Raw genomic sequence first — 17,652 nt, 5'->3', positions numbered from 1 at the left:
GGCAAAAGACACATTTTCATAAAGTAATGTCATTATTGTGGTTTACGTCTGCCTTTTTTAAAAAAATGTACATGCAAGTGAAAACTCACATTTAACTTAAATAAACTCTTCAAAATGTTTTAGAAAAGGGGGCATTGTACAAATAAAAAACACCTCACCGTTTTGGTTGTTGTTTATTGCAGTCCTCATAACAGAAAATACTAGGATCACAACAAAACAAAACTTTGATCACTATGCTTAACATGTACCTTGCAAGTTGGGCCAGTTTTAGAAAAGCGTGAAGCACACTCACTCACATGCACAGTCACTCAGGACACAGACAAAACACAGAACAGCGACACAAAACGATACAACACAGTATAGATCGCTACACAGCTCCCTCCTAAAGTTCTCTTCGTCAGAGATAATGCTACAGTCCCAAAGCGATCTGGTTTTTGCCAGGCTCTGGTTTTCGTCAGGTGAGGTTGACAGGCTCTCCCTGGATGAGACCGCCAAGTTGTGGGCACGGTCATGATGGTGCTGTCAGCTGTTTCTGGGGGGGGGGGGGGGGGGGGGGGATCCTGCCCCCCCCCCCCCCCCCCCCCCCCGGCTGTGCTGTCGTGTCCTCCATGCTGCAACCATCCGTCAGGGTGAGAGGTGCGGTGCATCTCTGCCTTTCTCTGGACGAGCCCTGACGTTCTGCCTAGGGACGCTGAGCTCACTCTGCCTCCCCTGCCCTGCGTGCACAAGCCTTGCCATTCTGCCTCGGGGCGCGGCGCTCCCTTCACAACTCTGACAAGGGCCGTCTTGATGCTATGTGCAGCACAAAAACCAGACTGAAACTTCTAGAAACTACCATTAAGAGTTCGAAATTTTTGTAATAGAACCTTATCTAAGAATGGTAGGTTGGAGATAAGGCCTATAGTTATTGAGGACTTTAGGGTCCAAATTCTGGTTCTTAAGCATAGGCTTTACCACAGCTACCTGCTGAGGGAACTATACAGGAAGAAAGTGAACCATTTATCATTTTTAAAATGTGGGTATTAATAACACCAAGAACATCTTTTAATAGTTTATAAAAACGTGCAGTTTAGATTCCCGCCATCTCCATTCTAGTTTACGACCCTCATGTTTCATCTTACGAGTTGTATAATTAAACCACGGTGAGCCTTTTTCAAAAGACACTCTCCGAGTTTTGATTGGCGATACAGTATCTAAGATACCAGTCAAGGTGGTGTTGTAGGTATTAATCAGCTCATCTACTGATAAGGACTCATAGAGTGTGAATGAGCTGAATACATCAGAAAGCTTAACAGCAGTTGATAAATTAATTACCCAGGATTTAAATGTACGGTCCACAGTCCTTGTAGATACTGGCAGATTCATCTCAAAATGATCAGAAATAGTAAGTAAATAGGATGTTCTTAACAGCTAAACCACGAGAAATTACCAGATCTAAAGTATGGCCACGATTATGCGTAGGACCTTTGACATGCAGGATATAATCTAAGGAATCCAGTAGCCTAAAAAATTCCAAGGCATTAGAATCAGAATCAATGTCAACATGAAGGTTGAAATCACCCAATAAAAGAATCCTGTCATATTTGACTGTTAATATAGATAGCAGAGCCCCGGATTCAGTCAGAAATAGTGGGTTTGACAGGTGGTCGATACATAATTACAATATGAACAGGTAACAGACTGTTTAATGTCAAGGTTAAAACTATGAATAAAAGATGAATAACTGTGACAGAAATACAGTGATTCTTGGTGATAAATCTCCCTCCCGACCTGTGAGGGTGCTAAGTAGCGAGAACAAAGTACCTTGGACAGGCTGGCCCGACAGTTCTTTCCCAGGGTTTAAGGGAAGTCGGCCAGCTAGAAAGGGGGCGGAACTCCACTGCATTAACTCATCGACCTGGAAGGGAAACGATGTGGCAGTCGCAGATTGGAGGGGCGGCTGCACTCATTTACCAAGGGGTCATGTGTGAAGGCATAAAAGGGGAGAGACGCAATCTGTTCCTTCGCTTTGGTTACGAGAAAATAACCCAGAAGGACCTGTGCAGTATTGTGATAATTTATCTTGAGTGTTTGTTTTGTTTTGTCTATAATTGTTGCTTGTTGTATTAATAGATGGCTAACAAGTTCCGGAGCTGTCGCCAAGGGCCAGCACAAAACCGGGAACAGGACTGCACTATTGTCACACAATAAACTGTATCACCCACCACGAGCACTACAGCACGCATCATGGACTGGTGACCGTGTTTGTACATTGTGGAAAGGATACTTGTGTTTATTATTTGGGACTGTAAACCCGTTATTATTTATCTCGTGCTCTACACATTGCTGTGTACTGCCAGGGATCATTATTTGGTCACCAGACCTGGATTGTTAAAAATAAAATACTTCCAACTGGATTACAAATCTCTGTCTGCTAATTGCACACCGCATCACTCCTGCACCTGTACACTGCAAACCACTATGCCACAATAACCTTCAACAATTTCCTGTTTGATTCTAAGTTCACTACAGAAAACAGTAGCAAGTTCACCTCCCCACCCAGTAGAGCGAGCTTTCTGGAAAAAAGAATAGTTAGGTGGAGAAGCCTCAATCAGGGAAATATTGTCATTCGGTCCAAGCCAAGTTTCAGAATAGCAATGTTGTAATCCTGAATAAAATCACTAAATAACAGCCGTATTAGACAGAGACCTGACATTAAATAAACCTAGGCGTAAATTGGTCCAATCAAGAGAATGTGATTGAGCAGGGGTAATAGGAATTTGATGAAGGTTACTGTAGCACACACCTCTGTGTTTACTCAGCGGGTAGCAGGAATGGCAGGATTTTAACCTGAATTTTACATGCCTCTATAGATTCCCTCCCCCAAGTTTAAATACCTTGTGAGGTGATGTTCAATGTTATCAGCTAGCCTGCTTGCCACTGACCTATTTAGGAGAAGTCCTTCTTTCCTATAATAGCTATTTCTTTTCCAAAAGCAATCCCAGTTGTTTATAAATCCCAGCCCTTCTTGCACACACCAACCAGCCAGCCAAGTATTTAAGGCCCTAATTCTACTGAATACTTCATCCCCACCACCAACAACAGGTAGTAGACCTGAGAGAACAATTCTGCATCATTTCAACAACAGTTCAGCTCTCTTGTTAAGGATTTAAAATCCTCTTTCAGAGTCTCAGATTTTCCGTTCCTTATGTAATTTGTACCAGTATGTACAATGACCACAGACTCTTTTTTTGTGATTTAATAATCTGTGCACTTTTGATTCAATATCTTTTACTTTTGCTCCAGGGAGGCAGGTAACAACCTTATTTACGGGATCTTTACTGTCGACATAGAGTATAATTGAATCACCTACTAAAACCTCACCCCTGTTTTCATCCAGCACTAGGTCATCATTGCTCAGTCCTTAGAATCTATTAGCTGGATCAATCTCCTCTCTATGTTGACTGCTCGTGTCGTCCTACTCTTCGTACTTTATCTAACAGTTAGCCAGTCACTACACACCTCCTGCCTTTCATCCATATTTATGTTCTCAGGTCCTTTGCGTACAGTTCCACTTTTATGCTGTGGCACTGAAACGTCACATGGAGCAGGCGCATTTATAAAGTTAAAATCAGAGTTGTTTTCAGTCTCATCTTCAGTATCCAAAACTAACCAAGTGTTATTAATTTTGTTAAAACTATTTTCAATGAAATGCTCCTAGTCCCTTTAACACTTCTGCCCCACAAAAGGGACTAGGAGCTCTTAAAATAAACAAATCCCCTGGGCCGGATGAGATCCTCCCAATAGTACTCAAAGAAATGAAAGAAGTTATTTACAAACCGCTAAGCAAGATCATGCAACAGTCTCTTGACACAGGGGTTGTACCAACAGACTGGAAAATTGCAAACATAATACAGATCCACAAAAAGGGAGACAAAACTGAACCAGATAACTACAGACCAATAAGCCTGACTTCTATTATATGTAAACTTATGGAAACTATTATAAGATCTAAAATGGAAAATTATCTATATGGTAACAGTATTCTGGGAGACAGTCAGCATGGCTTTAGGAAAGGGAGATTGTGTCTACCTAACCTGCTTGATTTTTTTGAAGATGCAACATTGACAATGGATAATTGCAAAGCATACGACATGGTTTATTTAGAGTTCCAGAAAGCTTTTGACAAAGTCGACACAAAAATAGGAGGAGTGGCAAACACAGTTGCAGCAGCAAAGGTCATTCAAAATGGGCAGACACATGGCAAATGATACTGAAATTGAAGAAGGGATCTATGAAAAAGACCTAGGAGTTTATGTTGACTCAGAAATGTCTTCATCGAGACAATGTGGGGAAGCTATAAAAAAGACCAACAAGATGCTCGGATATATTGTGAAAAGTGTTGAATTTAAATCAAGGGAAGTAATGTTAAAACTTTACAATACATTAGTAAGACCTCATCTAGAATATTATGTTCAGTTCTGGTCACCTTGTTACAAAAAGAATATTGCTGCTCTAGAAAGAGTACAAAGAAGAGTGACCAGAATTATCCCGGGTTTAAAAGGCATGTCATATGCAGACAGGCTAAAAGAATTGAATCTATTCAGTCTTGAACAAAGAAGACTACGCGGTGATCTGATTCAAGCATTCAAAATTCTAAAAGGTATTGACAATGTCGACCCAGGGGACTTTTTCGACCTGAAAAAAGAAACAAGGACCAGGGGACACAAATGGAGATTAGATAAAGGGGCATTCAGAACAGAAAATAGGAGGCACTTTTTTACACAGAGAATTGTGAAGGTCTGGAACCAACTCCCCAGTAATGTTGTTGAAGCCGACACCCTGGGATCCTTCAAGAAGCTGCTTGATGAGATTCTGGGATCAATAAGCTACTAACAACCAAACGAGCAAGATGGGCTGAATGGCCTTCTCTCGTTTGTAAACTTTCTTATGTTCTTATGTTCTAAGTATTCCAATTTGTTTTTCAAGTTGGGGAACCTTCTGCATTAATGAACGCATGATGGAGCACTTCTTGCAAATAAAGCTTTCTTAATTTGAAATCGTTATCATTTGTATATCACTGACAATAATTAACAGACAAAGATTGTCAACATTAATTTATTTATTTAACTACGTGTGTAGGCTGGTTCATTTTTTAGTTACTTTTAAGAAATTTGCTTAGGTTGGTAAAAGTAACAAAAGTTTTAATGGTACATAGAAACTAATCAAGGTTTACGTTCTGTGGTGGTGTATATTTAAAAAAAATGATCTGGTATAAAATTATAATCATGTGATACAGTTTTAGTTTGACATTATTTCCCTGGCAGTTGAAAATGTCCAAACTCCAAAATATGACAGGTAGGCAAGCAAATACTAACCCTCATAGCAAGTAATCAAGATCAGCTGATGCTGACTAGTTGTAGATGCTCATTATTAAACTAGAAATGCACGAACCTAGATTGCTTCTCTACTTTAGGTCCAAATAAAAACCTTGGTTTCCTTTGTGTGTATCTGTAGGCTAATATATTGCTTAGCTTATCAGTGCAGTCTTATTACCTATATTTTAATTGTTTTTATCAGTGAAGGTTTTTAATTACAGTTCTTTAAAAAATGTTGTAGATTAGTCCAAACATTACTGCTGCTTATAAAGGAGCTTTTAAAATGCATTGTCATGGTGAGGAATGTACACTATAGATTAAGATGAAACTTAGCCAAAAACTGCAAGAACTGAATTAAGGAGTTGGCCTATTGGGTTCAAGAGTCATAAGTGTGAACAAGCCTTAATTTCATGCACCTGTTTGTGTGATTGTGCAATACTGTGTGTGGACTTTGACTTTCTTATTGATTCTTTTAAACTGCAGAGCATGCTACAGAGCCTAGTTGTATTACTATGTATACAAAGTCTTGAGCACCTATGGCACTTGTGACAGGAGTGTAAACGCACAGCCTAGAACTTACACCACTGCAGTAAGGTAAATGTTGCTACATGATAAATACTGGTGGTTATGTATTAAGTATTAAACATTTGCCTTTTTAATTTTTAGGACCAATTTATTTTTGGGGTTCTGTATGCTGTTTGCATCATTCTATTGTCTGAACATATGGACCATCCTATGGAAGTTGCAGCAACTTTGGAAATTGTTCAGAGGTAAGAATGTGCTTTCAGAGATACTTTAAGACCAATATCATGTGTTTCAATACCAAAACTTAGCTGAGCATCAGATTCTATTAACAAAGCATTTTAAGTCCCGAGCCCAGGCCCCCCCAGAGCCCCCCCCCCCCCCCCCCCGAGCCCCCCCCCCCCAGAGCCCAAGCCCCTCCAGAGCCCAAGCCCCCCCAGAGCTAGGGCCCCTGAAGACGCCACTGTTTCACCTGCTCACTGAGAGAGCTATTGCTTTTAGGGATTCATAACAATTGGAGACAAAGTTGGTTCTTATTCTTAACAAATTAAAGAGTAAGACACCAGATTATTTTTAGAATGAGAAGGTAAATGAACTGTGAGCAATCCAATAGCAAATCATTTAAAAGAATAAATAGTCACCTCCTTACCAGATTGTCACATTGTTATTTAGAGACAAGCATTTACGTTACTCACCATTTTGTTTCAAACATACCAGGGTAACATCTACATTTCCTGTAAAGAATACGTCCATTGTGCAGGAATGCCTAACCAAAAGCTTCCTTTTTTAACAATTATTTTTATAAATTTTTCCAATTTTTCTCCCCGATTTTGAAATGTCCAATTATTATTCAACCTGGCTCACCGCTACCCAGCCAGTTGATGAATTAATCACCCAAACTAACTCGGGAGAGACGAAGACGAGCACTCACGTCCTACGAAACGAGTGCCATCAGCCGTCCGCTTTTTTTTGCTCTGCAAGCCCGCCGTGCAGCCATATTCAGAGGACCACACAGTTCTGAATTGCATACAGGCCGGCCTGCAGGCGCCCCCTGCCAGCCACAGGGGTCGCTGGTGTGCGGACTCCCCAGCCGACCTGACCCCTACCATGCCCGGGCAGCGCTTGGCCAATTGTGCGCCACCCCCTGGGAACCTGCAGTGACTTAGCTTGGATTTGAACCGGCGATCTCCAAGCTATAGGGCGCATAGATCCTCACATTATTATTCTTATTTACAAACCTCAATTTAATCACTTAAATAAGATAGGTACTGCAACATATTAAAACGTTTTTAAAACTGTTAGTTTAAGCAATTAGGTTAAAAAAATTCCACTACGATCGCAAAACATTAAAAAATAAGTTCTAACTTTCCTAGATTTGATTTATATGAATGACATGAATATTTGGGCTTTCACTGAGGGTTGGAGGTAATATTATATAAATATCTGAAACAAAGGAAGCAAAACTAAGGAACATACAATTCAACTTTTATAAGAAAGCATTGCACTGTGTGGGGAGAAACACGTGGGAATGTGTTTCTTTATTTATTTGGAAAAAGAGGATTTCTGGAACCATAGAAATCCACAGAGAGTAAAACCAGAGCTCTCCCTATTGTCCAGTCCAGTTGGGCAGTCAACATTTGTAATACAGTATGCTGCATGGTTACATTCCTATCCCAGCAGGATGGACCAGAGTGATTACATATTGCATAGGCCCCCTGCTGATCCATATGTCTGCCTGCTCTCCAGCAGTTTTTCCTTATTCATTAACCCCTTGGTCAGCCATTTCTTGGGACTTGGACTCAATTCAGGAAGCATTTTGGTTAGCAGTTCATTTCAAGGTTTGCTCCAATCAATGCAAATAATTTATTTCATCCCTCATGATTTGTGATTTTCTTTAGATTCTTTGGATTTTCTGACAGTATGTGGGAATCCAACTACAAAAAGATATGTACAACATATCGTATATATATATACACACAGTATATACAGTATATATATATATATATATATATATATATATATATATATATATATATATATTTCTTTTTGCAAAAACTTAGTTAATGCATTAGTTAGGGTTGATATTAAAATGACAAAAGTTGGGTAGTCAGTAGTCCTATAATCTTGTTGCCAATCATTCTGTTCTGCTTCGCAGTGAATGGCTTCACAATTAATGTCATGTTTTCCACAGTGACTTTGATTACTTCAGACAGTCACACAAAAGTACATGTTAGCTTGGTAATAATTAACGTTAAGCATGTCTAATTACACTGAAATAACATAGTAAGTACACATATTGTTGTGATGCTACAGTGTAACATGTTTAATTACAAAATGAAAAAAATGTCAGTTGCCTCTTTCTAATTACACGTATTTGTATTTACACATGGTTATGTATTCATAATGTAATTACTATGTTACCACGCATGCAGATACACTGTAATTACATATAGAATAATGGATGGGCTGCAGTGATTTACAAAGTTATAATTGCATCGAGGGGTTGCGGTGACATCATAAACCACAGTTATAACCTAAATGTGGCAGGGCTGAGGCCTTCCATGGGGAAAAAGTGTGTATTTTGTTTCTGTTTTCATTTTGGGGAAAAATACTTTGTGCTAAATATGTCAGGGCTGGGGTTAGAATCCCTCCCCCAGCGTGTCTGAAAAACCCAAGAGCGAGATCCTGGGCCAAACCCATGCTGTCATTCCCTTGAATAAATATTCTAACACTTAATTATGCTGTCACATTGCTTTTATATTATTATAGAACAGACACTTTCTGTAAAGTTTACCCATTTATAAAAAATAAAGAAAATACACAGTGCAAGTGGCTGGTTCTCAAAGAATACTGTGGCTGGATAAAAAAAAAAATCTGTATATCATTATGTTGTTAATAATAATATGTTGCATATGGATACAGTACATTTCTTATTGATTTATTTTTAGTGTTTTCTGTCTTGCAGACAATTGGGATGCTGACATGTGGGAGTTCCACAGTCTGATCTCACTTGCAAAATATTACAGTAACATATATTCTATTCACCGCATCATTCCAGTTCTTAGTTTGCAGTTATTTTAAAGTTCTGCCTCTTGTTATCTGCCTTATTTGACTGAGCTCCTTTCTCTTTACATTCCTGACTGCTGTCTTAGATTAGCAAACGCTGATCTCTAGGTAGCATCTTGATTTCTATTAAAGAGCTGTGGTGCCAGGGCTTTTAGTGGCGGTGCCAGCTCTGGAGTTCTCTTCTCTTGAAGACTAGGCTGAAATATTATTTATTTAATCTGACTTTTGTTTAAAATGAAGTTCTGTTTGGTTTGTAAAGCCTCTCTGGATGCGTGAGCATTAGGGACACTATCAAAATGTTATGGTATGGTTCAGGTTCTGAACAAATTAAGCCTGCACTGCAGCACCAAACAAAAAGATCAGGAAAAAGGCAGGAAGCTAAAGTTGTATGCCAGAGTTAATTCAGAGTAAAACATGTAAGTGATTAGAATAAGACAGCACTTAGAAATATAAAGTATATGAACACAGTATTCTGTTTCAACATAATTTATTGTAGAAACAGCATTTTAAAATGATTATGCAGCGGTTATCTTGGGGAAAATGTAATGTTTGCAACTGTCACTTTGAAGAATTTAATTTGTTCAGCCCTCAGCACCACTGTCACTTAGAAAATAGATACATTTTTGCAGGGATGGAGCACAGCTTATTAGTATGTGCAGCTAATGTGTTAGTTCTGTGCAGAACCCACAGTGTGATTGTCACTGTGAGGGCTGCAGTGGTGATGTCAGACCAGGAAATGAAAAAAAAAAAACACAAAACGTACAGGGCTAAACTGAGCCTTAAGCAGACTGACTGCTTTCCTTTAATACCTGCACCTGGCTCTAATTTACAATACTAGCCAGGTGCAGATGATAATTAAAAATGAAACAATAATCAAAAACAATTAACACATGTTTTTAGGCAGGGAGGATATTAACCCCTCCGTGCTGTGCCACATTTCTTACTACTTTTTATTTTTGTTTTAACTCGCTCTCTCTTACTCCCGTTCCTCCTCTCAAACACCCACACCAACACAGACAAAACAACAACCTTATATACACATGCCCATAACAATAATTACAAACCCTCAACCAATAATTTAATTTACAATTCCCTCACATGCACCCAGGTGTTTCCCATTCAGCCCTAGCGGCTTCAGCGAAATGTCATTTTTTAAGGCCTACGGCCATGGCACCCATCCCATGGACTACAAAATTACACCACCCAGTGCGACAGAAATACAATGATTCTTGGTAGTAAATCTCCCTCCCAACCTATGAGGGCGCTAAGTAGCGGGAACAGAGTACCTTGAACTGGCTGGCCTGACAGTTCTTTCCCAGGGTTCAAGGTAAGTCGGTCAGCTAGAAAGGGGGTGGAACTCTGGTGCATTAACTCATCGACCCGGAAGGGAAATTATGTGGCAGTTGCGGATTGGAGGGGCAGCTGCACTCGCTTACCAAGGGGTCATGTGTGATGGCATAAAAGGGGACGGAGAGACGCAATCTGTTCCTTCGCTTTGGTTACGAGAAAATAACCCGGAAGGACATGTGCAGTATGTGATAACTTATCATGAGTGTTTGTGTTGTTTTGTCTTGTCTATAATTGTTGCTTGTTGTATTAAGACGGCTAACAGGTTCCGGAGCTGTCGCCAAGGGCCAGCACAAAACTTGGAACAGCACTGCACTATTGTCACGCAAAAAGCTGTATCACCCACCACGAGCACTACAGCACGCATCATGGACTGGTGACCGTGTTTGTACATTGTGGGAAGGATACTTGTGTTTATTATTTGGGACTGCAAACCCGTTATTATTCACCCCGTGCACTACACATTGCTGTGGATTGCCTGGGATCATTATTTCGGGGATTATTATTTGGTCACCAGACCTTGATTGTTAAAATAAAAATACTTTTCAAACTGGATTACAAATCTCTGTCTGCTAATTACACACTGCATCACTCCTGCACCTGTACACTGCAAACCACCACACCCTGCCACATACCCCCGCCCTTGTGCGCACAGCACACAGCCCCAACGGCCACCTCCCCCCACCGCTAAAACACAACCACCTTCCCTCAAGTCCTCTATTGTCCTTCTTCTCCCATCCTTGAGGGAAGGTTGGTCCACAGTCCAGTGCCTTTATGGCGGGACTAATGCGTACCATTGGATCTTAATATTTAAGTAATCTTGTGCGATCCGCAGACGGATATTGTATTTATGAAGCGACCCAGGGTTTCGCTCTGCAGTTTGTTTATGTTCTGGATGTTTCGAGGGGTTACAGAAGGAAGGAGGGAATACACGGCCGTCAATCTGTCTGGGTCCACCAATCCTGGACAGGCACTCAACCGCCTGATTTTTACTTAAGGGGCGGAGTTCAGCTAATGCCTTACCTGGTTTGTTGAACACCGACAGGGGCGGAGTTGAGAGGAAGGGGAGTGTTGGTGTGTGGAGAGGAGATTAAAATAAAAAGTTGATCGATAGAGAAGTGTGAATGAACGATTATTTAGAAACGGACAGTTATTTATTATTGTTTATTTAATTTGTCATGGTCCGTGGCGGGCAGTGGTCTTTTTTTATTTTAAGCTTTTCAAATAGTACAATATGAGCAAATGGAAGCAAGTGAGTTTATTTGATGCCGGCTTCAAAAAAGTGCTATCTTCTGATGATCAGTGCAGGAAGGGTGAATCGGATCAAAATAACAATATTTACAACAAGTACCGAACCGTCTGTTTCAGGGACTTTCAGAAGTGAGATTTTCAGTACTGAAAAGATGGCAGGAGCAGCATTCCATGTAAGTACTAGTAGTATATCTGAGATTGAAGATGTACAAGATATTGGCCTTGTCAGTGCAGATGCACTTAAAACGGCACCCAACGCAATAAAGTTAAGTGCTTTTCAAAACCGGTTTCAGCCAAAAAAGGGATGGACAGCACCATTCCGCAGTATTTTTTAAATGAAACGACGAGTCCCAGATGAATTCTTTGACGAGGCCTTGTATCCAACATTGCGATACAGTGAAGCAAAGGATGGTGTGTTATGTGTTGCCTGTATCATATTTTCATCTGGTGACATAGTACTACGATCACGACCTCTTGTGGACTGGAGCAACACAAAGAAAATCATTACAAAACATCTTACAACACAAACGCATCTGAGTGCTCAAATACGTGCTGTTGAATTTTTACGTGTTTGTGATAACAAGCAACAGTCCATAATTTCATCTTTGAATAAAGCCCACCAGGAATATGCAGAACGCAGTAAGTCAGCTCTGAGAGCAATTGTAGATTTAATAGCGGTTTGCGGTAAACAAAACGTTTCAATCAGGGGTCACACCGACGAGCGCAGCAACTTCAGAGCTTTTTTAGAGTACCGTGCGAAAGGAGATGAGGCACTGACAAGGCACTTGCAGCAAGCACCAGGCAAAGTGAAGTACTGCAGCCACAGAGTACAAAACAAAATTATTTATCTGTGCGGAAAGCAAATACATGATGGCATTCTACTTAAATGCAGAAATGCTAAATTGTTCTCATTGCTGGCAGACAAGAGTGCTGACATTAGCTGCACAGAACAAGTGTCCCTTATTCTGAGATATGTGGATCAGTCACCATCAGGGCAGTTCTCTGTGCGAGAGGACTTTGTGACTTTTATTTCAACAAGCGATACAACAGGTGAAACGCTTACAACCCTGCTTCTGAACCACCTGCAGCAGTCCAATTTGAACCCCTCCAACCTGGTCGGACAAGGCTACGATGGTGCTGGAAATATGAGTGGCAAAATACGTGGAGTGCAGGCCCGCATCAGAGAGAAATACCCCTCAGCAGCATATGTGCACTGCAGAAACCACTCACTAAACCTTGCAATTACACACTCAACGAGAATCCCTTTAGTTCGCAATACACTGAATACCGTTCAAGAGATCGTGGCTTTTATGACTGCATCTCCAAAACAAATGCAGTGTTTTTTGGATAAAAGTGACACAAAGCAGCGTTTGTGAAGTTTTCTGACACCCGTTGGTCTCAGCATGATGCGTGCCTCTCCACTGTCATCATGAACTATGAAAATGTGTTTGCCACCATCGATCATTTAAAAACAGACACAGACCACAAGTGTAGTGACACCGCTGTATCCATAGCCAGAGCAATGGAGTCATTTGAGTTTCTGGTCTGTATTATTGTGTGCCAAGGGTTACTGCAGTATCTCACTCCACTCAGCAATGCTCTTCAGAACCCGTCTTGCGATCTCGTGAAAGCCAGTCAAGCCAGCAATTTAGTTTCTCTGCTTGGGGACAAAGGGCGGACAGCACCTATACCAACCTGTGGGAAAATGCTTGTGCACTGGCTGGAAAAATGGAAATAACTGTCTCAATGCCTCATATTGCAAGACTTCAAACACAGAGGTCGAATGTCCCAGCTGTAATGCCACAAGAATACTGGCGCTTGAATCTATTTCTTTCATTTTTGGATCATCTAACCACACAGTTGAATGATCGAGTGTGCAGTTCTTTGCCTTGACTTAAAGCCCAATATCTTCTCCCCAACACGTTGCCAATGCTAACCCAAGCAATGTGGAGTGAGATGAAAGACGAGTATGAGGCTACGATGCCCCGTGTACAAACAGCTGGCAGAGCTTGAGCTCTGGAGTCACTGCAATACTGACAAGAGCAGCAGTGAAATATGCGAAATATTAGAGGACACAGTGATACTGTACCCTAACATCCACAACATCTTAAAAGTACTGCTTACCATGCCTGTGTCCACTGCTTCAGCTGAACGCTCCTTCAGCTGTTTGAGGCGCATGAAAACTTACCTGCGCAGCACCATGTCAGAGACGCGACTCACTGGACTAGCACTGATGAACATTCACCACGATGTGGCGATCAACAGTGAGAAAGTGTTGCGGGACTTTGATGCAACGGGAACCCGAAGAATTCCTCTGCTCTTTCAGGATTGAGCAAGGTAAAAACACATTTATAGTTCCATTAATATTAAAATGAAAAACACATTATTATTATTATTATTATTATTATTATTATTATTATTATTATTATTATTATAACCATTATTATTATTGCACAATTTTTTTGCTACAACATGCAAGAAAATAAAGTTTTATGTTTAGTTAGATGGGAGTAAAAATTACATTAGTGATTGTAAAAGTAATTAGAAATGCATGATTTGTGGTTTCCCCTCTGGTTTAAATATATATTTGAAATAGATTTATGTATACTTTTTATTGTTGTAGTATGCTGTTTGGTTTACTGTTCAGTATTTTATGTGATGTTGGTGTGATTCAGTTTTGCGTACCATGTGAAATATTTCTGGTGGCACCCCTAAACAGGGGACCCAGCACAGTGATGAGGCGTTGGGAGTGACGACAGGCAACCAGTCGGCTGCAGCCCCAGGCACAGGTGCGAGCCCAGGCGACCGTGCAGCAATGTCTGGGCTACCAGGGGGAGAGAAGCAGGAGACCAGGTGACCAACTGTGCCTGGTGGTGCTGTAACCTGGGAGTCAGGCCCAGCGACCATAGGTCCAGACAAGAAGGTCAGGTGTCTAGGAGTCCAGGTTGTGGTATCCAACCCCCAGGTGGCGGGCTATGGCACAGGGGTGGTGGTCAGGGTTGTGGTGGAGTTGGTCTCCTCACCTCCCCCTCCTTCTCTGTAGCCGGCGGCTCTCTCTTCTTGGGCTCCGGCCACAGAATTTCCATCAGGGAAACTGCCGCTTGTAGAAACACCAAATCCCCGGGCGATGACGAGCAGGCATCCCCAGGTGGTAACGTGCAGGCATCCCCGGGCGGTGCCGTGCAGGCATCCCCGGGCTGTGACATGCAGGCATCCCCAGGCAATGGCGAAATGGCACCCCCAGACGATGGTGAACTGGCACCCCCAGGCAATGGCAAACTGGCATCCCCAGGCAATGGCCCACTGGCTCCCCCGGGCGATGGCGATGCGGAACCAGGCAGGAGCAGCCCTTCGGGAGGCGACGGCAGGTGTAGACCCTCAGGAGCTGATGGCAGGTACGGACCCTCGGGAGACGATGGTAGGTGCGGACCCTCAGGAGGTGTCGGCAGACGCGTACCCTCATGAGGTAGTGCCAGCTCCTCTGGTGGTGGAGGCAGAAGCAGCAGGTAATCTTTCTCTGGCGGTGGAGGTGGAAGCAGTGAGTAATTTTCCTCTGGCGGTGGAGGTGGGGGCAAAAGGTAATCTCCCTCTGGCAGTGGAGATGGGAATAGCAGGCATTCTCCCTCTTGCGTTGGAGGTGGGAGCAGCAGGTAATCTCCCTCTGGCAGTGGAGATGGGAATAGCGGGCATTCTCCCTCTTGCGTTGGAAGTGGGAGCAGCAGGTAATCTCCCTCTGGCAGTGGAGATGGGAATAGCGGGCATTCTCCCTCTTGCGTTGGAGGTGGGAGCAGCAAGTAGTCTCCCTCTGGCAGTGGAGTCGGGAGCAGCAGATAGTCTTTTTCTGTCTGTGGAGACTGGTGCGGCTCTCCCTTGGTCGCTGGAGACTTGAGCTTCCCCTTCTTGGGCTGTGCATGCTCGGGCTCCCCCCTGGACGCTGGATGCTTGGGCTTACCCCTCTTGGGCGCTGGAGATGCGGGCTTCTCCCACTCCAGGTCCATGTCTGGGTCCCAGTCGGCCTCCAGGCAGCTGTCCTCCTCATGCCCATAGCATAGGCAGAAGGAGCACTTTGGGACACCGGCCCCGGCCAACTGGGATTGGCCTGCCTCTCGCTTTTCATAAACCCAGTCTACTGCCCGGGGTCATCCTTTCCACTGCTTCCATCAGTCCTGGATATCTGCTGATCCCCTTCAACTGGATTTCAGGCTTCAGCCTGATGAAGTCCAAAAGGATATCCAGGTGGATGTCCCTTAGTGAGCTCTCATACCTCTCCATTTACTTCTGTCAAATAATAAATAATAAAATGTGTACCCGCAGTACTTGTTCTGGCCTGGGTCCGTGGAGGCACTACAATCCCATGCTGGACACCATATGCGACAGGGCGGCTGAATAGTGACGTCCCAGACCAGGACACTGACACAGAGGCAGACAGGTACTTGCGGGTGAAAGCAGTGGTGTGCGTTTTTATTACAACAAAAATAAATAAAAGGGGCTCCCGAGTGGCGCATCCAGTAAAGGCACTCTGCGTGGAGTGCAGGATGTGCCCTTAGCTGGAGATTGCTGGTTCAAGTCCAGGTTATGCCATCGCCGATCGTGCCCGAGAGTTCCCAGGGGGTGGCGCACAATTGGCCAAGCGCCGCCCAGGTGGGGAGGGTTCAGGTCGGCAGGGTAATCCTTGGTTCACAGATCTGCTGTAGAAGCCACTAAGATCTGTGTTGTCCTCCGGCACAATGGGTCTCGTGGCTTCGCTTTAGACCTGCAGCGTGAAAAAAGACGGTTTGGCAGGACACGTTTCGGAGGACATGTGTGTCTGTCGCCGTTTCCCGAGTCAACGAGGGAGATGCAACTGTGAACTGGTATTAAAATAATAATTGGGCATTCCAAATTGGGGAGAAAACCGGGGTAAAAACTACTGGCGACGACTAAATGTAAAAATAAATAAATAAATAAATATGAAAATTTAAAATAAGTTTATACAAAAACAACACTCGCAGAGCAAAATAAATATTTAACCAAAACAAATCACAACAAACACATAAAATAAAACAAGACCTAGGTCAGGCTGGGCAGTAATCCAGTTTTCTTGCTACTTTTTACTTTAATTTTAACTCGTTCCTCCTTTCAGACATCCATACCAACACAGACAAAATAACAACCTTATATACACAAGCCCATAACAATAATTACAAACCCTCAACCAATAATTCAATTTCAAATTCCCTCACATGCACCCAGGTGTTTCCCATTCAGTGTGGCAGGGCAAATCCCTGCTTGAAGAAAATGTGTTGGTAGTTGGCAGGGATAGGGTCATAAAACCGGGGTGGTGCAATCCTTTTGTAACCCTTATTTACTTTTTCCCCTGTAAACCGGGGGGGGGGGGGGGGGGGGGAGGCGGTGCAGGTGCATGGCTAAGTATGTAAACCTGCCTCGTGCACTGAATGCATGCCTGCCACAGGGCTCCCCTGGGTCCTAAACCCTGCTAGGTACCGGCCATGACTTTTGCAGACATTAAAGGTTTACTGACATAAGGGGGTTTAACAGTACAGTTTTGACCAAAATATGGGAGACAATCTGTCCCGGGAGATGTCTGGGAGAAGGGTCCAAAATACTCAGCAACAGGAAAAAGTCAATTTAACAAACCATTCTGTTGTAAAGTCACCTGTCCAAGTTTGCTACTTTATTCAGCAGCGTACAGAAAGCCAGTTTTCCTTGTTGAAGTTTTTATTTCTACTTTTCAAAGGTAAGCCCAATGTATATCTAAAGTGCAAAGCAATGTGTACCCTGTACAGTATCATTATTAAACATTGCTAAATAACATTTTAGTTCTGTAGTATATTTATAGACCTTATACAGTCATATTTTCAAAGCGCTTACTCCAGTCTTTAATTAACTCCTAGTTTTTGAAAGATGAAAATTCAACATTAATGTACAAAACTGAGAAACAACTAACTGGAGAGTGCTTAAAGGCCCATTGATTACATGACTTAGATATTTGATAATTGTTTTGGGAAGTCAATAGATGTTTTTCCGCTTTCAAAAAATAGGAGTTAATTAAAGACTGGAGTAAGCACTTTGAAAATGTGGCCCATAGTTTCTTCCAGAATGGTTTGTT

General features: G+C 42.5%; 1 protein-coding gene across 1 annotated transcript in view; it reads right to left on the bottom strand.

The window, feature by feature from the left end:
- The window catches only part of LOC117399574 (chromodomain Y-like protein), a 108,624-nt gene extending 102,029 nt beyond the window's left edge, over positions 1–6,595 (bottom strand). The window contains exon 1 of the mRNA XM_059022704.1: positions 6,575–6,595. Coding sequence (XP_058878687.1) covers positions 6,575–6,577 — 3 coding nt within the window. The 5' untranslated portion in view covers positions 6,578–6,595. The remainder of the gene's footprint in view (positions 1–6,574) is intronic.
- Between the last annotated feature and the right edge of the window lie 11,057 nt (positions 6,596–17,652).

This window comes from Acipenser ruthenus, chromosome 4, assembly GCF_902713425.1.
Source record: "Acipenser ruthenus chromosome 4, fAciRut3.2 maternal haplotype, whole genome shotgun sequence".
Classification (NCBI taxonomy): Eukaryota; Metazoa; Chordata; class Actinopteri; order Acipenseriformes; family Acipenseridae; genus Acipenser; species Acipenser ruthenus.
The sequence above is the reverse complement of the archived record's forward strand: the minus strand, read 5'-3'. Positions and strand labels throughout refer to the sequence as shown.